The sequence below is a fragment of the Bombina bombina genome, chromosome 6, assembly GCF_027579735.1.
Source record: "Bombina bombina isolate aBomBom1 chromosome 6, aBomBom1.pri, whole genome shotgun sequence".
Taxonomy (NCBI): Eukaryota; Metazoa; Chordata; class Amphibia; order Anura; family Bombinatoridae; genus Bombina; species Bombina bombina.
Window position 1 is genome coordinate 1,036,000,504 of NC_069504.1, and position 27,893 is coordinate 1,036,028,396.

Consider the following 27,893-nt stretch of genomic DNA (forward strand, 5'->3'; position numbering starts at 1 on the left):
TTTTGGGATGGCCCAGCCAGATCCCAGACCTGAATCCAATTCAAAATCTGTGGGGTGATCTGAAGAGGGCTGTGCACAGGAGATGCCCTCGCAATCTGACAGATTTTAGAGTGTTTTTGCAAAGAAGAGTGGGCAAATTTTGCCAAGTCAAGATGTGCCATGCTGATAGACTCATACCCAAAAGACTGAGTGCTGTAATAAAATCAAAAGGTGCTTCAATAAAGTATTAGTTTAAGGGTGTTCACACTTATGCAACCGTATTATATTTTTTTATTTTTATTTCCCTTTACCTAAAAGATTTCAGCTTGTTTTTCAATTGAGTTCAATTGTATGTATGTATGTGTGTGTATGCGTGTGTATATATATATATATATATATATATATATATATATATATATATATATATATATATATGTGGGTATATAAGACAGAAAACTATTGGGTCTACACCCTATATCTAACCCTATAGCGCTACAGAGGAAGAATGCAAGTTACTAAAAATGTTTAGCACCTGTATACATCAATTTGCTCTCTTGATCTTACAGACTGCCAATCTCTTATGGTAGGAGGAGTCCCAAATCACCTCCAAAATAAAATGAGAACACAAGAAAATAGAGATGGCGCTGTGTAAGACAGAGAACTAATAATAGCTAATTAAGCCAATACCCATACGTATAGGTAGTAACAAGGTCTAAATAACATGGAAACTATTTCTTGATTACCACAGTAATATAATCACAAATAGAAACATACAAGTAGTTAAAAAAATAGTGCAGTTAGTCCCCAATATGGCAGACAAGGCTGAGGAAGTATAATATACAGTTCGTTCTTTCTTTCTTTCTTGTCTTTATATATGTCCCCTTTTGGGTTTGCACTTACATTAAGTTCCCCCAATCATATGAGGTAAGGATGATTCGGTAACGCTGGAGAAGATGTAGCCCTCTAGGAGGTGTGACCACCAACAGATAGAACTTTCTGTGCTGTGAGTATAGCTTGCCTCTCTTGGTATTCTGGTAGATGGAAACTTTCTATCTCAATCACCATCCATAGAAAAAAGCCAGAGAGAAATATATAGTGTAATACCGTTTAATAATACCACATCACAGATACAAGCAGACAAATAAAAACTCACATTAAAAAACCTCAACAAATGAGGTATGGAAATAGGCACATATAAAATATCCAGTGATTTCAGGCAATGCTGTCTAGCAGTGTCTACAGGAAAATCTTATAGGTCGCACCAACAGTTCATATGATAAATTCCGGTGTACACAGAGGGTAATCCTCCCCTTACACAATACCTTACGCGTTTCAAAGGGCTTTATTTATCTAGTTCCCTTCTTCATCAGAGATTAACATATAGTTAGAGATCATACCCTATATATATGATGCCCCGTATAGCGTTACAAATCATTCTTTTGCGATATTCCCCTTACTTCCTGTTGTTTGGAACGCATGTCCCGTATCCGGAATATTGACATGCATAACGTCACTTCCGGTATCTAGGTTAATGTATTGAGCTCATTATAGAGCTTCCTTCTACCATGATCGGGCCTTGATGGAACGCATATGTCCCTTCCGGTGTAGTGACACACATGACGTCACATCCGGATTTCACTTAGTTTAACGGCCGTGATCAAATGCATCAAATTGTCTCTCAAAGGGTAAATACCTATTCAACACCCAAGCTGAGAGGTTACTTGTTATGACCACAAAATTACCGTATATGCAACGGTTCCATGTTGGGCAAAAGTAATTTCGGGTTACCATGGAAACCAGAGTGTACACTTTTACAATACACCATATATGGTATACATAATATAAAAACTAACAAATTTCATACATAATTCTAAATTAATAAAAATTCATATATAATAAATATTTACACTCAAACACTAAATCATGGTAAAAAAGTTGCATATAGAAAATTATAAAAAAACATATAAGCAATATGTGTATATATACAAAAAAAGTGCATTAATAATCCTACCCTACCACGAGATTATTACATAAAAAATGTCTAATATACCCTATAGAAACAGCATGAGATTAAAAACATTGACATTCTCAGATCATAGATAAAATACATAAGATATATATATAAAATTATTATATTATAAAAATTGGTATAAAAAAGGGCGGATTTTTATAATATAATAATTTTATATATATATATATATATATATATCTTATGTATTTTATCTATGATCTGAGAATATATTATATATGAATTTTTATTCATTTTGAATTATGTATGAAATTTGTTAGTTTTTATATTATGTATACCATATATGGTGTATTGTAAAAGTGTACACTCTGGTTTCCATGGTAACTCGAAATTACTTTTGCCCATTTGCATTTGACCACGGCCGTTAAACTAAGTGAAATCCGGATGTGACGTCATGCGTGTCACTACACCGAAAGGGACATATGCGTTCCATCAAAGCCCGATCATGGTAGAAGGAAGCTCTGTAATGAGCTCCATACATTAACCTAGATACCGGAAGTGACGTTATGCGTTTCACTATTCCGGATACGGGACATGCGTTCCAAACAACAGGAAGTAAGGGGAATATCGCAAAGGGATGATTTGTAACGCTACACGGGGCATCATATATATATATAAGGTATGATCTCTAACTATATGTTAACCACTAATGAAGAAGGGAACTAGATAAATAAAGCCCTTTGAAACGCGTAAGGTATTGTGTAAGGGGAGGATTACCCTCTGTGTACACCGGAATTTATCATATGAACTGTTGGTGCGACCTATAAGATTTTCCTGTAGACACTGCTAGACAGCATTGCCTGAAATCACTGGATATTTTATATGTGCCTATTTCCATACCTCATTTGTTGAGGTTTTTTAATATGAGTTTTATTTGTCTGCTTGTATCTATGATGTGGTATTATTAAACGGTATTACACTATATATTTCTCTCTGGCTTTTTTCTATGGCATGGTGATTGAGATCGAAAGTTTCCATCTACCAGAATACCAAGAGAGGCAAGCTATACTCACAGCACAGAAAGTTCTATCTGTCGGTGGTCACACCTCCTAGAGGGCTACATCTTCTCCAGCGTTACTGAATCATCCTTACCTCATGATTGGGGGAACTTAATGTAAGTGCAAACCCAAAAGGGGACATATATCAAGACAAGAAAGAAAGAAAGAAAGAAAGAGCTGTATATTATACTTCCTCAGCCTTGTCTGCCATATTGGGGACTAACTGCACTATTTTTTGAACTACTTGTATGTTTGTTTGTGATTATATTACTGTGGTAATCAAGAAATAGTTTCCATGGTATTTAGACCTTGTTACTACCTATACGTATGGGTATTAGCTTAATAAGCTGCTATTAGTTCTCTGTCTTACACAGCGCCATCTCTATTTTCTTGTGTTCTCATATATAAATATATATGTGTGTGTGTATATATATATATATGTGTGTGTGTGTGTTTTTCTTGTGGTAATTTATTAATTCTGCCTCCATGGCAAAATAAAAATAAATACAAGTATATTGCAAAGTTGTTTTAATACAGTTTTATGCATTTTATATTATATTCTTAAAGTGTTTGATGCCACTTTTAAATTCTGACGTACAGATTGACTTCCCTGTGCTCATATAACAGCTTTAACATTTATAGGAATATATTGACCGGGGGGAGAAGTGATATATGTAGCTTTAAGACTTCTTTTGATCAAGGAATCAATCTTATTTACATGGTTACTAATGGAAAAGGATATACCACCTGTGGATATATGATACTGAAGGGTAAAGGTTTATTGCAATATAAACATGGCCCTTTCTTTTTTAAGACTCGATGAGTCCACGGATCATCTTAATTACTAATGGGATATTCACCTCCTGGTCAGCAGGAGGAGGCAAAGAGCACTACAGCAGAGCTGTTAAATAGCTCCTCCCTTCCCTCCCACCCCAGTCATTCTCTTTGCCTACGTTAGTGCTAGGAAGAGGTAAAGTGAGGTGTTAGATTAGGTTCTTCAATCAAGAGTTTATTATTTTTAAAGTAGTACCAGAGAGTGCTACTTTGTTCTAGGGTGTAGCCGTAGTCCATATCAGTCTCTACAGTAGAGCTTTTGGTGGCTTTAGAGCAGTGGGAACTGGTGGGACATAATTCTCACTGCGCCTCCCATACATTTATGCTGCCCTAACCCTGATAGCCTTAGCAAGATTACTCAGGCGTTATCTTTCTCCACAGGGCTATGGGAGGGAGAGGACCTCCTAAACCTGCTGAGGTGCCCTGCTGTCGGGCAGAATACAAAAATAAGTGCTGACTTTTTATTCTGGGTCTGAAGGGAATCTCAGATGAAGTGAAGCACTTTATTGGGACATAATTCCTAGATTTATAAGGAAGGGGTTCCTGTGACAGCACATTGTGATACAAAAAGAGAGGCATTCTACTGAGAAGGTGGCTTCTCTGGGGACTTTATTCACTTGAGCTGAGCCACAGATACAGTGGGACTCAGAAGAGGTTTTTGCTTGGGTCACAGGAGTGTTCGATAATATACTGTGTCAAAATTTGCCCCCAGATTTATAGAGAATGGTTCTAAAGCTCCCGATGGCCTATTTCTAAAACATAATAATGGTGACCGGGAGATCATTGTTGTAATGCCCACAAAGGGCGGGGCTATTTTAGGCGCTTTTTGGAGCTGCACTAGGGTCTATATCTATATATTTCATTGATAGGACCGGGAACCCGAGTTGTATTGCGCCCACGAAGGGCGGGGCTATGTTAGGGCGCTCTTTGGAGCTGCACTAGGGTCTATATCTATATATTTTATTGATGGGACCAGGAGCCCGAGTTGTATCACGCCCACGAAGGGCGGGGCTATGTAAGGCGCTTTTTTGAGCTGCACTAGGGTCTATATCTAGCTATTACATGATTGGACCGGAAGCCCGAGTTGTATCACGCCCACGAAGGGCGAGGCTATGTTTGGTGCTCTTTTGAGCTGCAGCTGCGCTCCAGATCTGTTTTATACAAAGATTAAGGGCTAAATGTTGAAGATACAGGCTCTGATGGATTGATTTAGAGGCACCTCAGCAGGATTAAGCTGAGGTGAAGGCACTATTTGAGTGTTAATTTAACTCGCTGGAAAAAAAAAGTTGCTTTTTAAATTTAAAAAGACAGTAACTTTTTTATGTATTAAATTTTATTTAAAAATTTCAGCAGTTTGTTTGGTTGTCATCCCTTGTATCTCAGAATGGACTAAGAGGCCCTGCAAGGGGTCTATTATTTTAGGTTTGGATGCCAATCTAGCATTGCCAATCCTTTCTATTTCTCTTTGATTGAGAGTTATTTAATTAGTGAAGATAACCTTGTTCTGAACCTTCTTCTCCTAAGGTGCATATTGCTTAGGAGCTTATTGACAATGGTCAAGGTATGCCACGAATTTCCCACTAAGGCGTCCCAAAAAATGTATAGCTCTCATGCAGTGCCCTGCGCTTCCTCTATAACTCATTTGAGTTACTTTATTAGACTTCGCTCTTCTCATGTGTTTTGATGCGTTGTCTGCTTTCCCAATATTACAGGGAAAGCGTTTGAGGTAGTACAGACATTCAGCAAGAGAGGTCTCTAAAACAGTGTAATTCCTCTTGTTGATGCTGAAGTTGTATCCTTCAAGTTTAAGCCACGTCTCCTTTGTCTGTTACTCATGGAGGTTTTAGCTACTTTGGACAGCGTCGTAAAAAAAATAAAAAAATTTTTTGTACACCATGGCTTACAATTACAATGACAGCCATTTGTGTGCATTGCTGCCGTCACTAGTGCGATAGCATATTGGTGGAGGTGTTGCCTGATGCTGTCGGGACAGAAACGTCTTGAGTGTTATCCAGGATAGGATAAACACCATTAAACTGGCTATTCCCTTTATTACGGATGCTTCCCTTCAAGTTAATCAAAGCTGGGAGCAAAGATTTTGGTTTCTCTATTCTAGCTCGCAGAGCATTATGTTTAAAGCCTTGGTCTGCGGATGTGTCCTCTAAGTCTAAGCTTCTGTACCTTATCAGATAACTCAGCATGCTAAGGCACTGTGTGGCTATGTTCTGTAGCAACCCAAGGGTTGCAGGTGCAGTCCCCTGCGAGGTCCACCCAATGTTTCATCCTTCTGAGGTAGACAGGATGAGCAGACCCTTACAGGTGCTTGGCCGTACTTTACAAGTACCCCATACATACATTCATAATTTTTAGTTATTCCTTACAAGGGACAGACCTTGTTTGGACCTGGCCTGTCGGAGATTATCTCTGACATCACGGGAGGTAAGGGTCTCCTCCCTCAGGATAAGGGAAAAGGACGACAGAGCAATTTTCGTTCCTTTCGAATCTTCAAGTGAAATTCTTCCTCTACTGCCTTCAAACAGGAACAGACTAATCCTGCATGGAGACCCGATCAATCTTGGAATAAGGGAAAACAATCCAAAAAAGCCTGCTGTTGAATCAAGGACAGCATGGAGGGCATGCCCCCGATCCGGGACCGGGTCTTGTAGGGAGCAAACTTTCCTTCTTCGCTCAGGCTTGGGTTTGAGAGGCAAATAATGATTCCTGGGCATTAGAGATAGTGTCCCAGGGGTTCAGGTTAGAGTTCAAAAGTTTTCCTCCCAGAGGCAGGTTTTTGTTTTCGAGATTGTCTGCAGACCAGACAAAAAGAGAGGCATTCTTACTCTGCGTAAGAGATCTTTCCAACCTGGGAGAGATCGTTCCTGTTCCGGTGCAAGAACAGGGTTTGGGATTTTATTCCAATTTATTCATGGTTCCCAACAAGAGGGAACTTCAAGCCAATTTTAGATCTCAAGAGTCTAAACAAATTTCTCAGAGTACCGTCCTTCAAGTAACTATTCGTTCCATTCTCCCTTTGATCCAAGAGGGTCAATTTATGACAACAGTGGATTTAAAGGACGCGTACCTGCATGTTCCCATTTACAGGGATCGTATCAATTTTCTAAGGTTTGCTTTTCTGGACAAACACGACCAGTTTGTGGCTCTTTCCTTCGTTCTTGCCACAACTCCCAGAATTTTCACAAGGGTTTTGGGATTACTATTTGCTGTGTTTTGGTTCAGCATGCTCAAGCAACGGAACAGAGATTATGCGGTCTTGTTGCCTCGAATACTTCTGGAGCAGGAGACAAGGGATTCTCTTCAATAGTGGTTGTCTTTGGATCATCTCTCCAAGGGAACCTGCTTTCGCAGACCATCTTGGGTGATTGTGACAAGACGCCAACCTTATCACATAGGGAGCAGTCTAGGGCTCCCTAAAGGGGCTCAGGGAGTTTGGTCTCAGTCAGTCTGTTCTATCTATAAACATTCTGGAGCTGAGAACGATCTTTAAGGCTCTTATGGCCTGGCCCCAGCCACGGTCCAGTTTATCAGGTTCCAGTCGGACAATATACCTTCAGTGGCATACATCAATCATCAGGGAGGAACGAGGAGTTCATTAACGATGACAGAGGTAACCGAAAATAATACAGTGGACGGAGGCCCATTCCCACTTCCCAGGGGTGGACAACTGTGAGGCGGACTTCTTGAGCAGGCAGACCTTTCATCCGGGGGATTGAGAACTCCATCCGGAAGTGTTCTCCAGCCTGTTTCTCAGGTGGGTTCTACCGGAATTAGATCTCTTGGCATCCCGACAGAATGCCAAGCTCCAGCGATACGGGTCGAGGTCCAGGGATTCCCAGGCGGAACTGTTAGATGCTTTGGCGGCTCCTTGGACCTTTTCTCTAGCATATCTATTTCCTCCGTTTGGCTTCTTCTTCGAGTCATTGCTCAAATCAAGCAGGTGAGGGCATCGGTGATCCTCATCGCTCCTGCTTGGCCTCGCAGGATTTGGTATGCAGATCTGATGGTCATGTCATCTCTGCCGCCTTGGTGGCTTCTGTTGAAGAAGGACCTTCTAATTCAAGGGCCATTTCTTCACCCACATCTAGTTTCTCTGAAGCTGATTGCTTGGAGATTGAACGCTTAATGTTATCCAAGCTGGGGGGTTTTCTGACTCAGTCATAGAGACCATGATTCAGGTTTGTAAGCCTGTAACTAGAAAGATTTGCTGTTAGATATGGCGTACATATCTCTATAGGTGTAAATCCAAGAACTACTCATGGAGTAGAGTTAGGATCCCTAGAATTTTGTCTTTTCTCCAAGAAGGTTTGGAGAAAGGCATATCGAATAGTTCCCTAATGGGTCAAGTCTGGGCCTTCTCTATTTTGTTACCCACACGTCTGGCGGATGTTCCAGATGTGCAATCATTTTGTCAGGCCTTAGCCAGGATCCGGCCTGTGTTCAAACAAGTTAATCCTCCATGTTATCTTGCAAAGTTTTTATTTCTTGTTTCTATTTCTTCGGCTCTTAGAGTGTCAGAGCTCTCGGCATTACAGTATGAGTCTCCTTATCTTATTTTCCATTCCGATAAGGTGGTTTTATGTACTACATTAGGATTTCTTCCTACAGTTGTTTCTGATCGGATCATTAATCAGGTGATTGTTGTTCCTTCCTTGTGTCCTAATCCTTCTTCTCAAAAGGGAAGGCTTCTGCACAATTTGGACGTGGTCCATGCGTTAAAGTGTTACCTTCAAGCGGCTAAGGACTTTCGTCAGTCTTCTTCTTTGTATTTTTCCCAGGAAAACGTAAGGGACAGAAAGCTACGAGTACTTCTCTTTCTCTTCGGCTGACGAGTATCATACGTTTTGCATATGAGACTGCTGGACAGCAGCCTCCAGAGAGGGTTACAGCTCGTTCCATGAGGGTTGTTGCTTCCTCATGGGCGTTCAGAAATGAAACTTCTGTGGAACAGATTTGCAAGGCTGCAACTTGGTCTTCTCTTCACACTTTTTCAAAGTTCTACAAATTTGACTCTAGCTTGGGCATTGAATCCCATTAGTAATTAAGATGATCCGTGGACTCATCGTGTCATAAAAGACACCTCTGCACCTTGGCTTTTCCTTTCTCTTCCTAACTTCGGTCGAATGACTGGAGTGGGAGGGAAGGGAGGAGCTATTTAACAGCTCCGCTGTGGTGCTCTTTGCCTCCTCCTGCTGACCAGGAGGTGAATATCCCATTAGTAATTAAGATGATCCGTGGACTCATTGTGTCAAAAAAGAAACAAATTTATCAGGTAAGCATAAATTTACTTTTTTAGCAAATCTCTGCAGTTTACTGTATTATAGATAATGAGCTAGATTCATATCCTTTATTTTCCGTCACAACTAATTTAAGCACAATGCACACATGTAATAGATTTTGTTTTATTTCCCCCTTGTCTTTTTAGCATTGCAGAGTGCTGCAGCACGCCATACTCTCTCTTGGGTTTGGTCTTTACAGTTTCCTTTGTGGCTCTTGGTGTGCTGACTCTATGTAAATTCTACCTTCAGGGATACAGAGCATTCATAAATGATCCAGTTATGAACAGGTAAGGTGTTTTTTTTTGTTTGTTTTTTTTGTTCCTTCCACTATGTATAAAAAAAAAATGGTAAAAAGAAGGAAAATATAAAAACCTAATTGTAAAGAATTTTTTGTATCCGCCCTCATTTCAATATGTTTACATTATTACGGTATAATTTAAAAGCTTAATTTGTCCAGTTAAAAAGGAAATACCAAAGAATATAGAATTCCATTTTTGTTCTGCAGGGGTATGACCGAGGGAGTGACTCTGCTGATACTTGCTGTGCAGACGGGGCTGATTGAGCTTCAGGTGGTACACAGAGCTTTCCTACTCAGCATCATCCTGTTCATTGTTGTGGCTTCTATTCTGCAGTCTATGCTGGAGATTGCTGACCCTATTGTACTTGCTCTTGGTGCATCACGTGATAAGTAGGTTTTTTCTTTTAAATGTATTTTTTAATAGGATGTCAGCACAACATTTGTTATGTGCTAAGAGGGGTGCGAAAGTGTTTATGTATGTGGGTTTGTAAGGCTATTTGTTGCAGAAAAATCCAATTTCATGATATATTTTATAATCATAACAGTTTAGGTATCACTCATGATCACTTGTGGGTTTCTCTTTGTGTTCTATTTTCCCTTCTGTATGTGTCAGTCAACTATCAGGATGAGATTTTGTGCAAGCAGGTTAAGCTGTTATGCTTGTCCTGCTGCTTTTTATATTTTTCATACAGGTGGTGAGAGTCAACAATCCGTTACTCCTGGGAATTACTCTCCCCTACTACTAGAAGGCAAAGATTCCTAAACCCCAAGAGCCCTCTAAAACCCCTCACACATACCTCAGTCTTTACTTTTCCTCCGCTGGAGGCGGTCGAATAATGATGTGCATTTGATTCTTAAGAGAGAGAGAGAGGGGTTTTCAGTGTACAGTGCTTTTCAGAGGTATGTACAGGTAGCCCTCAGTTTACGCCGGGGTTAGGTTCCAGGAGGAATGGTTGTAAATCGAAACAGTTGTAAATTGAAACCCAGTTTATAATGTAAGTCAATGGGAAGTGAGGGAGTTAGGTTCCAGGCCCGCTCAAAACTGACATAAGTAACACCTAATACATTATTTCTCTTGCTAGGTGTATCCAGTCCATGGATTCATCCTTTACTTGTGGGATATTCTCATTCCCTACAGGAAGTGGCAAAGAGAGTACACAGCAGAGCTGTCCATATAGCTCCCCCTATAGCTCCACCCCCCAGTCATTCTCTTTGCCGGCTCTAAGCACTAGCGTCTCTCTCGGGAGGGTAAAGTGAATTGTAGTTTTATTATCTTCAATCAAAAGTTTATTTTAAATGGTACCGGTTTGTACTATTTACTCTCTAGCAGAAAAGTGATGAAGATTTCTGCTGAGAGGAAAATGATTTTAGCATGTTGTAACTAAAAGCCACTGCTGTTCCCACACAGGACTGAGTACCAGAAAACTTCAGTTGGGGGGAACAGTTTGCAGGGTGATCCGCAATAAGGTATGTTCAGTCATTTATTTCTAGACAAGACTGAGATAATGCTAGAAGAGACTAACAATATCCCCATGAGGGGAGGGTAAGCTATGTTCACAGACTTAGTAAGGAATTGAATGCTTACATAATAGGGCTAATATACTGGTTGACACTCATTAAGGGCAATCGATTGTTTAGCTAGGAAAAATCGTTTTGCAAGACACTGATTTAGTAGGCCTCACAGCTCCGGAGTAGAGTGGGAGGGGCCTAATTTTGCACCTCAGATGCGCACTCAGAATTCCAGAGAAGTTCATGCTGCTTCACATGGAGGGTCCTGCTGCTGTTTGAGGGCCTTAAAGAAGCTATATTCCCCCAAATCTGATCCCTAAGGGCAGGTAGGGCCACAGCAAGGCTGTGGCAAGGTGCTGTAGTAATTTTAACCGGGTGTTGGCTTTAAGCTGCTCCGGTTTGAGCATTAAGGGGTTAATCGTTCTGCAACTTGTGGTGCAATCTTATTAAGGCTTTAGGTACATACTGTGAAAATTTCAAAAGGATTGCTGCATTTTTCACCGTTTTGTAAAATTGTGTGCTCTTTTTATCTCTTAAAGGCACAGTAACGTTTTTTCAAATTGTGTTTTTTATTTGATTAAAGTGATTTACAAGCCTGTTTGTGTATACTACTAGTCTGTTAAACATGTCTGACACTAAGTAAAATCCTTGTTCAATGTGTTTAGAAGCCATGGTGGAACCCCCTCTCAGAATGTGTCCCACTTGTACTGATATGTCTATACACTTTAAAGATCATATTGTTGCACTTAAGAATGTGGCCCAAGATGATTCTCAGACTGAAGGTAACAAGGGTAGCCCGTCTGCCTCTCCCCAAGTGTCACAACCAGTTACGCCCGCACAAGCGATGCCTAGTACCTCTAGTGCGTCTAACCCTTTTACATTACAAGACTTAGCGGCAGTCATGGATAATTCTCTTACATTCTTATCTAAACTGCCCGTGTTACCTGCAAAGCGTGATAGCTCCGTTTTAAGAACAGATTATGAGCATTCTGACGCTTTGGTAGCCGTATCCGATATACCCTCACAACGCTCTAACGTTGGAGCGAGGGATTTGATGTCTGAGGGAGAAGTCTCTGATTCAAGGAAGGGTTCCTCCTCAGACAGATTCAGATACATTGGCTTTTAAATTTAAACTAGAACACCTCCGCGTTTTGCTTAGGGAGGTATTAGCTACTCTGGATTACTGCGACCCTTTGGTGATCCCAGAGAAATTGTGTAAAATGGACAAGTATCTAGAGGTCCCTGTTTACACAGATGCGTTTCCGGTCCCTAAGAGGATTGCGGATATCGTTACTAGGGAGTGGAATAGACCAGGTGTCCTCTTTGTTCCCCCTCCTGTTTTTAAGAAAAGAAAATGTTCCCCATATCTGACCCTGTGCGGGACTCATGGCAGACGGTCCCTAAGGTGGAGGGGGCTGTTTCTTCACTTGCTAAACGCACAACCATACCAATTGAAGACAGTTGTGCTTTCAAAGACCCTATGGATAAGAAGTTAGAGGGTTTACTTAAGAAAATTTTTGTTCAACAAGGTTTTCTTCTCCAGCCTATTGCTTGCATTATTCCTGTAACTACTGCAGCCGCCTTCTAGTTTGAGGCGCTGGAAGACTCGCTCCAGACGGAGACCTCATATGAGGAAACTATGGATAGAATTAAGGCTCTAAAGCTAGCTAATTCTTTTATTACTGACGCCGCTTTCCAAATAGCTAAGTTAGCTGCAAAAAATTCAGGTTTCGCCATTTTGGCGCGCAGGGCACTATGGCTAAAGTCCTGGTCGGCCGATGTGTCGTCTAAATCCAAGCTTTTGAACATCCCTTTCAAAGGAAAGACCCTCTTCAGGCCTGAATTGAAAGAGATTATTTCAGATATCACCGGGGGAAAAGGCCATGCTCTCCCTCAGGACAAGTCCTTTAAGACAAAGAACAAAGCTAATTTTCGTTCCTTTCGTAATTTCAGGAACGGCCCCACTTCATCCTCTTCGGCTGCAAAGCAAGAGGGTAAAGCTTCACAGCCCAAGGCAACTTGGAAACCTTACCAGGGCTGGAATAAGGGGAAACAGGCCAAAAAGCCTGCAGCTGCCACCAAGACAGCATGAAGGGGACCGGATCTAGTAGGGGGCAGACTCTCTCTCTTCGCTCAGGCCTGGGCAAGAGATGTACACGATCCTTGGGCATTAGATATTGTATCCCAGGGATATCTTCTAGAATTCAAGGGTTCTCCTCCAAGGGGGAGGTTCCACATTTCTCGTCTGGCTACAGATCAGACAAAGAAAGAGGCATTTTTACGCTGTGTAGAAGATCTACATACAATGGGAGTGATCCAACCAGTTCCAATCGTGGAACAAGGGCTGGGTTTTTACTCAAACCTGTTTGTGGTTCCCAAAAAAGAGGGAACTTTCAGACCCATCCTGGATCTAAAAATTCTAAACAGATTCCTCAGAGTCCCATCATTCAAAATGGAGACAATCTTACCAATGATCCAGGAAGGTCAATATATGACTACCGTGGATCTAAAGGATGCATACCTACACATTCCTATCCACAAAGATCATCACCAGTCTCTCAGGTTAGCCTTTCTGGACAAGCATTACCAGTTTGTGGCTCTTCCTTTCGGCTTAGCCACTGCTCCCATAATTTTCACAAATTCCCTTCTAGCAGTACTAAGACTGCGGGGCATAGCAGTGGCGCCTTACCTAGACGACATTTTAATTCAGGCGCCGTCTTTCCAAAGAGCCAAGTCTCACACAGAGATTGTGTTGGCCTTTCTGAGGTCTCACGGTTGGAAGGTGAACATCAAAAAGAGTTCTCTTTCCCCTCTCACAAGGGTTCCCTTCCTAGGGACTCTAATAGACTCGGTAGAAATGAAAATATTTCTGACGGAGGTCAGAAAATTAAAACTCTTAACTACTTGCCGAGTTCTTCATTCCATTCCCCGGCCATCTGTGGCTCAGTGCATGGAGACAATCGGATTAATTGTAGCGGCAATGGACATAGTCCCTTTTGCTCGGATACACCTCAGACCACTGCAACTATGCATGCTCAAACAGTGGAATGGGGATTATGCAGATTTGTCTCCTCAAATTCAGTTGGACCAGGAGACCAGAGATTCTCTTCTCTGGTGGTTGTCTCAGGACCACCTGTCTCAGGGAATATGTTTCCGCAGGCCAGAGTGGGTCATTGTAATGACCGACGCCAGTCTGTTAGGCTGGTGTGCGTTCTGGGACTCCCTGAAAGCTCAGGGCTTATGGTCTCGGGAAGAAACGCTTCTCCCGATAAACATTCTAGAACTGAGGGTGATATTCAACGCTCTTCAGGCATGGCCTCAACTAGCTGCGGCCAAATTCATCAGATTCAGTCGGACAACATCACGACTGTAGCTTACGTCAATCATCAGGGGGGAACAAAGAGTTCCCTAGCGATGACGGAAGTAACCAAAATAATCAGGTGGGCGGAGGACCACTCCTGCCATCTCTCAGCAATTCACATCCCAGGAGTAGACAACTGGGAGGCGGATTTTCTAAGTCGTCAGACTTTTCACCCGGGGGAGTGGGAACTCCACCCGGAGGTATTTGCTCAGCTGACTCAGCTATGGGGCACTCTAGAATTGGATCTGATGGCGTCCCGTCAGAACGCCAAACTTCCTCTCTACGGGTCCAGGTCCCGGGACCCCAAGGCGGTATTGATAGATGCTCTAGCAGCGCCTTGGTCCTTCAATCTGGCTTATGTTTTTCCACCGTTTCCTCTCCTCCCGCGTCTGGTCGCCAGAATCAAGCAGGAGAAGGCTTTGGTGATTCTGATAGCACTAGCGTGGCCACGCAGGACTTGGTATGCAGACCTAGTGGACATGTCATCTGTCCCACCATGGACACTGCCAATGAGGCAGGATATCCTAATACAGGGTCCGTTCAAGCATCCAAATTTAGTTTCTCTACGTCTGACTGCTTGGAGATTGAACGCTTAATTCTATCAAAGCGTGGGTTCTCTGAGTCAGTTATAGATACTCTGATTCAGGCTAGAAAGCCTGTCACCAGGAAAATCTACCATAAGATATGGCGGAAATATCTTTGTTGGTGTGAATCCAAGGGTTACTCATGGAGTAAGATTAGGATTCCCAGGATATTGTCCTTTTTCCAAGAAGGATTGTAGAAAGGATTGTTAGCTAGTTCCTTAAAAGGACAAATAACTGCTTTGTCTATCATGTTACACAAGCGTCTGGCAGAAGTACCAGACGTTCAAGCGTTTGCTCAGGCTTTAGTCAGAATCAAGCCTGTCTATAAACCTGTGGCTCCGCCATGGAGTTTGAATCTAGTTCTTTCAGTTCTTCAAGGGTTTCCGTTTGAACCTTTACATTCCATAGACATTAAGTTGTTAACTTGGAAAGTTTTGTTTTTGGTAGCTATCTCTTCTGCTCGAAGAGTTTCAGAATTATCTGCCTTACAGTGTGATTCACCTTACCTGGTGTTCCACGCAGATAAGGTGGTTTTGCGTACCAAGCCTGGTTTTCTTCCTAAAGTTGTTTCTAACAAGAATATTAACCAGGAAATAGTTGTTCCTTCTCTGTGTCCTAATCCATCTTCGAAGAAGGAACGTCTTTTACACAATCTTGATGTAGTTCGTGCTTTAAAGTTCTATTTACAAGCAACTAAGGATTTCAGACAAAAATCTTCCTTGTTTGTTATCTATTCTGGTAAGAGGAGAGGTCAGAAAGCGACTGCTACCTCTCTTTCCTTTTGGCTGAAAAGCATCATCCGTTTGGCCTATGAGACTGCTGGCCAGCAGCCTCCTGAAAGAATTACTGCTCATTCTACCAGAGCAGTGGCTTCCACATGGGCTTTCAAAAATGAGGCTTCTGTTGAACAGATTTGTAAGGCAGCGACTTGGTCTTCACTGCATACTTTTGCCAAATTTTCCAAATTCGATACTTTTGCTTCTTCGGAGGCTATTTTTGGGAGAAAGGTTTTGCAAGCAGTGGTGCCTTCCGTTTAAGGTACCTGTCTTGTTCCCTCCCTTCATCCGTGTCCTAAAGCTTTGGTATTGGTATCCCACAAGTAAAGGATGAATCAGTGGACTGGATACACCTTGCAAGAGAAAACAGAATGTATGCTTACCTGATAAATTACTTTCTCTTGCAGTGTATCCAGTCCACGGCCCGCCCTGGCATTTAAGTCAGGTAAAAAAATTTTTTTATTTAAACTACAGTCACCACTGCACCCTATGGTTTCTCCTTTTTCTTCCTAACCTTTGGTCGAATGACTGGGGGGTGGAGCTAGAGGGGGAGCTATATGGACAGCTCTGCTGTGTGCTCTCTTTGCCACTTCCTGTAGGGAATGAGAATATCCCACAAGTAAAGGATGAATCAGTGGACTGGATACACCGCAAGAGAAAGTAATTTATCAGGTAAGCATAAATTCTGTTTTTTAAAGCTTTGAAATGAAGACTTTAAATGCTAAACTGCATTATAAACCTAATAATATAGATTGTATCATCATCACACTAAGTTTAATGAACAAAAACATTTGCTAACAGCACCTAATAAAATAATCACACAACAGACTGCATCATCATCAAACTAAGTTTTATGAACAAAAAAGTCCCTTGAACACCTTTCTACCATTATTAGGTGTGCTTATTGCAAAAGAGCTGAGGTACCTTCTCCAGCTCATTTATGTGACTCATGTTTTAATTTATTAATGCAATCAGACCAACCTAATGTTGCTTCTTTGGGTATTAACCCTCCTGCTGTTTGTCCATTACAGGAGAATGTTAATGATGTTTCACCCAGTGTGCAAAAATTCATCAGGACTACAGTTTCTGAGGCGCTGGACGCTCTCTTGCTTGCCTTGCGTAAAAGGCCAGTTCAGAATTTACCTTCTACTAGTATTATGTGCCCTGAAGGGATACCGTTATGTCTTCAGATGGGGAAGCTTCCTCTGGTAATGAGTCTTCATCTGATGTTATACGCGATTTCTCCTTTTTTGTTTAAGATTGAACATATTAGTTCTCTTTTGAAGGAGGCCTTAATTACTTTAGGGATTAAACTGAACCTAAGGTTTCTAGTAAACCTTGTAATTGTTTAAATTCAGTATTTAAAGTGAAGGTAACCTTTGATGAATGAAAGTCCGTTTTTAAAAATACTATTAAAAACAGGGGCACTTTCATTCATCAAAGTTTAGAAAGCAGACGTTTTGTTTAAAAACGTACCTTCTCTTCAAAGCCGGAGCAGCTTCCCCCGCCCGGAGATCCTCTCTTCACACGTCGGCAATGACTAATCCGGCTTCCTCCAATCACGGCTTTCCCCCCAGGGGTAACATTGCCTGAGGCCATGCCGTGATTGGAGGAAGCCGGATTAGTCATCGCTGACGTGTGAAGAGAGGATCTCCGTGCAGAAGAAGCTGCTCCGGCTGTGAAGAGGATAGAGGTAAGTTTTTAAACAAAGCGGCTGCTTTCTAAACTTTGATGAATGAAAGTGCCCAAAGTCGGTGTCTGAAGATATTTAATGCTTTTATGGGTAATTTTCCCTGCAAGCAAAGATTGGGGTCTAGCCAAGTCCATGTCAATCTCTTTAGTAAGAGTAGTGGTGGCTTTTAGCAGTTAAAAGGCAGCAAGGTAGTCTCTGCTTTACTTTTAACATTTGCTACCCCTTTGCAGAAAGCCAGGGTTGGTTACTCTGGTCTTTCTTTTACTACAGGTCCCTGACAGGCAGTGGAGTACCGGTCACACCTTAGTAGCTATCATTTGCCTTCAGCTGGATCCACAGGTAAGTGCTTTTGCCTTCTAGGTACTTTTAAGACTAGGGTACATTTGAACAACTATACTGACTCTAGGGGAGCTAGTGACTTCTTATTCAGTATATTGTCAGGCACTGTAGAGAGACTTAAAGGAGTGTTTTATTACTAATGCTTCCCTTTAATACTTGGCAAGGGGTCCCTTTTTTTTGTAGGAAGCGTTGTGTGCTTACTTTTTAATCATTCATGTGCAAGTGTGTCATTAGTGCATACGTTATGCGGCCGTTTAAGTTTAACTTTGTGCTCTTTCTATCTGTGGCACAGTTCATCTTCGGCCGGTCATGTGACTTCCGGTTTCTCCTGTATGCGGAGCGTTGTGCTGTGATTCATGGCGCACTGTGCCTAAAGTAGAAGGAGCTATTTCTTTCATGTAATTAGCAAGAGTCCATGAGCTAATGACGTATGGGATATACATTCCTACCAGGAGGGGCAAAGTTTCCCAAACCTCAAAATGCCTATAAATACACCCCTCACCACACCCACAAATCAGTTTTACAAACTTTGCCTCCCATGGAGGTGGTGAAGTAAGTTTGTGCTAGATTCTTCGTTGATATGCGCTTCGCAGTAGGCTGGAGCCCGGTTTTCCTCTCAGTGTGCAGTGAATGTCAGAGGGATGTGAAGAGAGTATTGCCTATTTGAATTCAATGATCTCCTTCTACGGGGTCTATTTCATAGGTTCTCTGTTATCGGTCGTAGAGATTCATCTCTTACCTCCCTTTTCAGATCGACGATATACTCATATATACCATTACCTCTACTGATTCTCGTTTCAGTACTGGTTTGGCTTTCTACTACATGTAGATGAGTGTCCTGGGGTAAGTAAGTCTTATTTTCTGTGACACTCTAAGCTATGGTTGGACACTTTTATATAAAGTTCTAAATATATGTGTTTAAACATTTATTTGCCTTGATTCAGGATGTTCAACGTTCCTTATTTCAGACAGTCAGTTTCATATTTGGGATAATGCATATGAATAAATAAATTTTTTCTTACCTTAAAATTTGACTTTTTTCCTGTGGGCTGTTAGGATCGCGGTGGCTGAAAATGCTTCATTTTATTGCGTCATTCTTGGCGCGGACTTTCTTGGCGCAAACATTTTCTTGTCATTTCCGGCGTCATACGTGTCGCCGGAAGTTGCGTCATTTTTTTTACATTTTTGCGCCAAAAAATTTCGGCGTTACCGGCTGTGGCGTCATTTTTGGCGCCAAAAGCATTTAGGCGCAAAATTATGTGGGCGGCTTTTTTGGCGCTAAAAAAAATTTGATCGTCATTGTTGTCTCCACAATATTTAAGTCTCATTGTTTATTGCTTCTGGTTGCTAGAAGCTTGTTCATTGGCATTTTTTTCCCATTCCTGAAACTGTCATTTAAGGAATTTGATCAATTTTGCTTTATATGTTGTTTTTTCTATTACATATTGCAAGATGTCTCAGATTGACCCTGAATCAGAAGCCACTTCTGGAAAAACGCTTAACTGAGTTTCAGTTCTACCAAAGCTAAGTTAATTTATTTTAAATCTTATAAATGTTTATCTTTAGCTATGGTTTGTAATAAGTTATTATGATATACTTTTACATGCAAGAATCCATTAGTATTTATGCTTTATATATTGCCATTCTTACATCTTATGTATAAGAAATATTTTTCTGATTCTATTTTAAAGGCTTTGTTTGACTTTGTGCCTTCTAATAAAATTTTTAGGTCTTTTTCACTTCTTTTTTAATTATTGAAGTTTCAAATGACCAACAACATACTGATTTATCCTTCTCTGATGATGTTTTTCTCTTTCAGAATTTTCTTCATCAGATATTGACACTAACAAATCTACTTTTTTATTATTTTTTTATTATTAAAGTACATTTGTTCTTTGTTGAAAAGGTGTTGATTATTTTGGATATTAAGGTAACTAGTTCTTTAAGACTAGCTGACACTATTTCTGCCTATTTATTCTTCTGTGTTTTCAGAGGTTTTCTTTCCAATTCCCCATACTAGGGAATGGAATAGGCTGAGAATTTTCTTTTATTCCTTCTTCAAAGGTTTTATACTATATTCTTTGCCAGCAGTTAAATTTAATTTGGAGGGTTCTCCAATTTATTGGGGCTATCTCTACTCCTACTAATTATGCTATTGTTTCTATAGCAAAATAGTATTTATTTTCCTTTAGATAGTTGTATCTTATTTATGGAAAATTATTTAGTTTCAGGTACTTTTCTTGGTCCTGTGATTTATTTGGATATTGCAATTGCTTCATTTTAGCATTGTTAAGGGACAACATTTACTAGACTAGGTGCTGTTGCATTTGTCTTGTTGTTTTGCATTTATTTATTATGCAAGTCCACTGTATTGACTGGTCCTTTAAACTGGACTATCATGCTAATAATTTTATTTGTGTCTTCATTTTATTGAATATTTTCGCAAATGAGGGTTAATCTATGTCTTTAGCTATTTTAGCTAGAAGAATTTTGTGATTTTTAAAAAAATCCATATTTCTTTTGTTCTAAGATAATCAATTATTTGTTTTATAATTGGATTCAATTCTTAACTGTTACTCTGGGCTTCAAGATTGAGTTCTAAGACTAAAACTTTAAGCTTATACTAGTTTGGTTGTTCTTATTAAGGAACGAATTCCTGAGTTCTTTCCCAAGTAACATGTTTATAATTGAAAAAATTTTCAGTTCGAAATCAGCTCCCTAATATTGCGATGTACGTGCCGTATTCCAGCTTGGCTGGTAAGGGGTAGGTTAAGACTTCTTTGAAATTTATTTGGTTCTATTTGGTCCAAATTTCTTTGATTTTATTCCAGTAAGGCTAACACTTTCTTTAAGTGTGTTTCTGTCCCATATATTTTGGGTACTATTGAAGCATGGCTGGGCACCCATGGGGTTCAAGCGCTGCTCAGACCTGGAATCTTCTGGGGTATTTCTTCCAGTTTCCACAAGGGTCACCTTTTTTAGGTTTCCAGATAGTTTGTGTCACTGTCTTTGTCTCAATCAGACAAGGGACAATTTTATTGGGTTCCGTCTGTCGGTACCTTTAGTCTCTATTATTTCCTTCAGTTGCTATATTTGCATAGAAGTTTTAGGTCTTATGGCCACAGCATTGGATTCAATTCCCTTTGCTCATTTTCAATAGAAAGAACCTTTCCAGTCTTTTATGATTGTTGTTTCTTCAAGAACATGGTTGGAGGATCAATTTACCAAAAAGTTAGTTGATTCCTCAGACAAGGGTAACCTTTTTAGGTTTCCAGATAGATTCAGTGTCCATGACTCTGTCTCTGACGGACAAGAGACGTCTGAAATTGGTTTCAGCTTATCGAAACCTTCAGTCTCAATCATTCCCTTCGGTAGCCTTATGCATGGAAATTCTAGGTCTTATGACTGCTGCATTGGACGCGATCCCCTTTGCTCGTTTTCACATGCGTCCTCTTCAGCTCTGTATGCTGAACCAGTGGTGCAGGGATTATACAAAGATATCTCAATTAATATCTTTAAAACCGATTGTTCGACACTCTCTGACGTGGTGGACAGACCACCATCGTTTAGTTCAGGGGGCTTCTTTTGTTCTTCCAACCTGGACTGTGATCTCAACAGATGCAAGTCTGACAGGTTGGGGAGCTGTATGGGGGTTTCTGACAGCACAAGGGGTTTGGGAATCTCAGGAGGCGAGATTACCAATCAACATTTTGGAACTCCGTGCAATTTTCAGAGCTCTTCAGTCGTGGCCTCTTCTAAAGAGAGAGTCGTTCATTTGTTTCCAGACGGACAATGTCACAACCGTGGCATATGTCAATCATCAAGGAGGGACTCACAGTCCTCTGGCTATGAAAGAAGTATCTTGAATACTTGTATGGGCGGAATCCAGCTCCTGTCTAATTTCTGCGGTTCATATCCCAGGTATATACAATTGGGAAGCGGATTATCTCAGTCGCCAAACGCTACATCCGGGCGAATGGTCTCTTCACCCAGAGGTATTTCTTCAGATTGTTCAAATATGGAGACTTCCAGAAATAGATCTGATGGCTTCTCATCTAAACAAGAAGCTTCCCAGGTATCTGTCCAGATCCAGGGATCCTCAGGCGGAAGCAGTGGATGCATTGTCACTTCCTTGGAAGTATCATCCTGCTTATATCTTTCCGCCTCTAGTTCTTCTTCCAAGAGTGATTTCCAAGATTCTAAAGGAGCGTTCGTTTATTCTGCTGGTGGCTCCAGCATGGCCTCACAGGTTTTGGTATGCGGATCTTGTCCGGATGGCTACTTGCCAACCGTGGACTCTTCCGTTAAGACCAGACCTTCTATCGCAAGGTCCTTTTTTCCATCAGGATCTCAAATCCTTAAATTTGAAGGTATGGAGATTGAACGCTTGATTCTCAGTCATAGAGATTTCTCTGACTCCGTAATTAATACTATGTTACAGGCTTGTAAATCTGTATCTAGGATTATATATTATCAAGTCTGGAAGACTTACATTTCTTGGTGTTCTTCTCATCATTTTTCTTGGCATTCTTTTAGAATTCCTAGAATTTTACAGTTTCTTCAGGATGGTTTGGATAAAGGTTTGTCTGCAAGTTCCTTGAAAGGACAAATCTCTGCTCTTTCTGTTCTTTTTTCACAGAAAGATTGCTAGTCTTCCTGATATTCATTGTTTTGTACAAGCTTTGGTTCGTATAAAACCTGTTATTAAGTCAATTTCTCCTCCTTGGAGTTTGAATTTGGTTCTAGGGGCTCTTCAAGCTCCTCCGTTTGAACCTATGCATTCGCTGGATATTAAATTGCTTTCTTGGAAAGTTTTGTTTCTTTTGGCCATCTCTTCTGCTAGAAGAGTTTCTGAATTATCTGCTCTTTCTTGTGAGTCTCCTTTTCTGATTTTTCATCAGGATAAGGCGGTTTTGCGAACTTCATTTAAAATTTTTACCTAAGGTTGTGAATTCTAACAACATTAGTAGAGAAATTGTAGTTCCTTCATTGTGTCCTAATCCTAAGAACTCTAAGGAAAGATCGTTGCATTCTTTGGATGTAGTTAGAGCTTTGAAATATTATGTTGAAGCTACTGAAGATTTCCGAAAGACTTCTAGTCTATTTGTTATCTTTTCTGGTTCTAGGAAAGGTCAGAAGGCTTCTGCCATTTCTTTGGCATCGTGGTTAAAGTCTTTGATTCATCATGCTTATGTTGAGTCGGGTAGAACTCCGCCTCAAAGGGTTACAGCTTATTCAACTAGGTCAGTCTCTACTTCCTGGGCATTTAGGAATGAAGCTTCGGTTGATTAGATTTGCAAAGCAGCAACTTGGTGGTCTTTGCATACTTTTACTAAATTCTACCATTTTGATGTGTTTTGTTCCTCAGAAGCAGTCTTTGGTAGAAAAGTACTTCAGGCAGCTGTTTCAGTTTGATTCTTCTGCTTATATTTTCAGTTTTTTTTCATTATAAGATTTAAACTTTGTTTTGGGTGTGGATTATTTTTCAGCGGAATTGGCTGTCTTTATTTTATCCCTCCCTCTCTAGTGACTCTTGCGTGGAAGATCCACATCTTGGGTATTCATTATCCCATACGTCACTAGCTCATGGACTCTTTCTAATTACATGAAAGAAAACATAATTTATGTAAGAACTTACCTGATAAATTCATTTCTTTCATATTAGCAAGAGTCCATGAGGCCCACCCTTTTTTTGTGGTGGTTATGATTTTTTTGTATAAAGCACAATTATTCCAATTCCTTATTTTTTATGCTTTCACACTTTTTTTTCTTATCACCCCACTTCTTGGCTATTCGTTAAACTGATTTGTGGGTGTGGTGAGGGGTGTATTTATAGGCATTTTGAGGTTTGGGAAACTTTGCCCCTCCTGGTAGGAATGTATATCCCATACGTCACTAGCTCATGGACTCTTGCTAATATGAAAGAAATGAATTTATCAGGTAAGTTCTTACATAAATTATGTTTTTCTACTCTTGCTAAGAGAACTACCATTCCTATAGAAGATTGTTGCTCTTTTAAGGATCCAATGGATAAGAAGCTAGAGGCTTATTACAGTGGCAAACTGCGGCGAGTATTGCCACAGTTGCAGGTGCAGCATGTTATTGGTGCGATGCCTTGTCCGATCTTATTTCAGAGGAAACTACGGTAGAGGAGATCCAAAATAGGATCAAATCCCTTAAACTGGCCAATACCTTTATCTGTGATGCAAACTTGCAGATAATTAGACTGGGAGCTAAGATATCTAGCTTCACTGTACTAGCTTGCAGAGCTCTGTGGTTAAAATCTTGGTCGACTGATGTTTCTTCAAAGGCCAAGCTCTTGGATTTCCTTATAAGGGTAAGAATCTGTTTGGATCTGGTCTAGTGGAACTAATTTCTGAAATTATGTGTGGAAAGGGATCTTTCCTTCCTCAGGGCAAGAAGAATAGACCTAGGGGTCATCAGTCTTCTAATTTTTTTTTCCTTTCGCAACTTTAAGGGACAGAAGTCCTCACCTTTCTTTTCCAAACCTAACCAATCCAGGTCTGCTTGGAAACCCAGTCAGCCCTGGAATAAGGGAAAACAAAACAAGAAGCCTTCTGCTAACTCTAAATCAGTATGAAGGGTCCACCTCCAGTCCGAGCTTGGATCAGGTGGGGTGCAGGCTTTTTCATTTTAGACAGGCTTGGATACATGATGTCCCAGATCTATGAGCTGTGGACATAGTATCCCAGGGTTACAGGATAGGATTCAAGCAGATTTCTCTGGTCATGATTATCCTCAAACCAGGTAAGGAGGCCTTCTTAAATTGCGTAATGGACCTATCCTCCCTGGGTGTCGTTGTACCAGTCCCTCTAAGTGAACAAGGTCTATTTAAATTTATTTGTGGTTCCCAAAAAGAAAGGATCTTTTCGTCCCATCCTAAATCTCAAGTGTGTCAACAAATTGCTCAGGGTTCCGTCCTTGAAGATGGAAACTATTCGCTTCATTGTTCCAGGAGGGTCAGATCATGTCGACCATAGACCCGAAGGATGTGTACCTACATGTTCCCATTCACATTGATCATCACTAGTTTCTCAGATTTGCTTTTCTGGACAAGCATTTCCAGTCTGTTGCCCTTCCGTTTGGTCTTGCCACGGCTCCCAGAATATTCACAAAGGTTCTGGGAGCACTATTGGCAGTAATCCGATCCCAGGGAATTGCTGTGCTGCCTTATCTAGACGACATTCTGGTTCAGAGGTCATCTTTTTTCAACTAGCACAATCTCATACAGAGATGTTGTCTTTTCTACGTTCCTACGGGTGGAAGGTGAATCTGGAAAAGAGTTCTCTAGTTCCATCCACAATAGTGTGTTTCCTAGGGTCAATAATAGATTCCCTGTCCATGAAGATTTTTCTGACTGAAGGTCAGAAAATCCAAGCTTCTTGCTTCCTGCCTTTCTCTCCATGCTGCTTTTTGTCCATCAGTGGCTCAATGCATGGAGGTGATTGGTCTGATGGTGGCTTCCATGGATATCATTCCCTTTGCTCGGTTCCATCTGCGTCCGCTGCAACTTTGCATGCTTAGTCAATGGAACGGAGACCAATCCGATTTATCACAGAGGATAAATCTGTACCCCCTGGCAAGAGAATCTCTCTTGTGGTGGATGTCTCTGGATCATCTGTCTCGGAGCACTTGCTTCCTGAGACCTTCCTGGGCTATTGTGACAACGAACGCCAGCCTGTCAGGCTGGGGAGCTTTTTGGGGTTCTCTGAAGGCTCCAGGGCCTGTGGTCTCAGGAAGAGTCTTCTCTGCTCTCAACTCCAAGATGTTTATGGGAAATCTTCAATGCCTTGACAGCTTGGCCTCAATTATCTTTAGTCCGGTTTATTATATTCCAGTCGGACAATATCACCTCAGTGACTTACATCAACCATCAGGGAGGAACTCGGAGTTCCTTGCCCATGAAGGAGGGGACTCTCATTCTGCAGTGGGCGGAAGCTCACGATTGTCTTCTATCTGCCATCCACATTCCAGTAGTGGACAATTGGGAGGTGGATTTTCTAAACAGACATACCTTTCATCCCGGGGAGTTGGCTCTCCACCCAGAAGTGTTCTCTCAGATAACCCTCAGGTGGGGGGTTCCAGGGTTTAATCTGATGACGTCCCGCCAAAACGCCAAGGTTCCAAAGTACAGTTCAAGGTAGAGATCCTCAGGCCGTTCTGATAGATGCTCTAGCGGTTCCTTGGAAGTTCTCTCTGGCTTACCTGTTTGCTCTCCTTCCACGAGTCATTGCACGTATCAAACAGGAGAGCATCGGTAATCCTAATTGCTCCTGCATGGCCTCACAGGATCTGGTTCATGGATCTGGTACGGATGTCATCTCTACCTCCCTGGAGGTTACCTCTGAAGAAGTACCTTCTAATTCAGGGTCCTTTCCTCCATCCAAACCTAGATTCTCTGAAGCTGACTGCTTGAAAACTGAACGCCTAGTTCTGTCTAGACGTGGTTTTTCTGAAGCGTTCATTGAAACTATGCTTGTAAACCTGTTACTCGCAAGATTTACCATAAGGTATATTGTAAATATCTTTTATTGGTGCAAATATAAAAGATTCCACAGATTTTGTCTTTTTCTTCAGGATGGCCTGGAGAAGGGTTTATCGGTCAGTACTCCTAAAGGGTCAGATTTTTGCTCTTTCTATCCTTTTGCACAAACGTCTGGCAGACTTACCAGATGTTCAAACCTTTGTTCAGGCCCTGGTTAGAATCAGGCCTGTGTTTAAACCTGTTGCTCCCCCGTGGAGCCTTAAAGGGACAGTCAACACCAGAATTTTTGTTGTTTTAAAAGATGGATAATCCCTTTATTACTCATTCCCCAGTTTTGCATAACCAACACTGTTATATTAATATACTTTTTACTTCTGTGATTAACTTGTATCTAAGCATCTTCTGACAGTCCCCTGATCACATGACATTTTTTTTTATTATCTATGGACTTTCATTTTAGCCAATTAGTGCAGTGTCTGCCACAATCCATGGGCGTGATCACAATGTTACCTATATGGTTTACATGAACTAGCTCTCCCCCCTTGTGAAAAGCAAATAAAAAAGCATGTGATAAGAGGCGGCCTTCAGAGGCTTAGAAATTAGCATATGAGCCTCCAAGATTTATCTTTCAACCAAGAATACCAAGAGAAACAACGCAAAATTGGAAAGTTGTTTAAAATTGCATGCCTTATTTGAAACATGAAAGTTGTTTTTGGACTTGACTGTCCCTTTAATCTAGTTCTTAAAGTTTTGCAGCAGACTCTGTTTGAGCCGATGCATGTTGTTGATATAAAAGTGTTATCTTGGAAGGTTTGGTTTCTTCTTGCTATTTCTTCTGCTCGCAGAGTGTCTGAGCTTTCAGCTCTGCAGTGTGATTTCCCCCTACCTTATTTTTCATGCTGATAAGGCGGTCCTTCGTACCAAATTGGGTTTTCTCCCTAAGGTGGTGTTGGATCGAAACATTAATCAGGAAATTGTTGTTCCTTTTTGTCCTAATCCTCCCTCCTTCTCATAAGGTATGTCTTTTGCATAACTTGGATGTTGTGCAAGCTCTAAAATTCTACTTACAAGCTACTAAAGATTTTCGGCAATCTTCTACCCTGTTCGTTGTTTTCTCAGTAAAACGTAAGGGTCAGAAGGCCACTTCTACTACTCTGTCTCTTTGAATGAGAAGTTTGATTCATTTGGCTTATGAGACTGCTGCACAGCAGCCTCCTGAGAGAATTACGGCTCATTCCACTAGGGCTGTCTCCTCTTCTTGGGCTTACAAAAATGAAGCTTCTGTGGAACAGATTTGCAAGGCGGCTACATGGTCCTCTCTGCATACCTTTTCCAAATTCTACAAATTCGATACTTTTGCTTCTGCTGAGGCTTCTTTTGAGAGAAAGGGTTCTTCAAGCGGTGGTGCCTTCTGTTTAGGTCCTCCTGCCTTTTTCTACCTCACTGTTCATTCCGTGTCCTCTAGCTTGGGTATTGGTTCCCACTAGTAATTGGAATGACGTTGTGGACTCTCCATTTCTTAGGAAAGAATACAAAATTTATGCTTACCTGATAAATTTCTTTCTTTCCGGACATGGAGAGTCCACGACCCCACCCTCCTTTTTTTAATTTTAATTCGGCAGTTTTCTTGAGTAAACCTCAGGCACTTTTTCACCCTTGTTTTTTTTTCTTTTTTTCTTTTCCTTCGGTTGAA

The 27,893-nt window shown here is 41.0% G+C and overlaps 1 protein-coding gene across 2 annotated transcripts in view; it reads left to right on the forward strand.

Moving 5' to 3' along the window:
- RNF145 (ring finger protein 145) overlaps window positions 1-27,893 on the forward strand; it is a 356,711-nt gene that overhangs the window by 246,006 nt on the left and 82,812 nt on the right. For both annotated transcript variants that reach the window (XM_053718778.1, XM_053718779.1), the window contains exons 7-8: window positions 9,281-9,421; window positions 9,640-9,822. In XM_053718778.1, coding sequence (XP_053574753.1) covers window positions 9,281-9,421; window positions 9,640-9,822 — 324 coding nt within the window. The remainder of the gene's footprint in view (window positions 1-9,280; window positions 9,422-9,639; window positions 9,823-27,893) is intronic.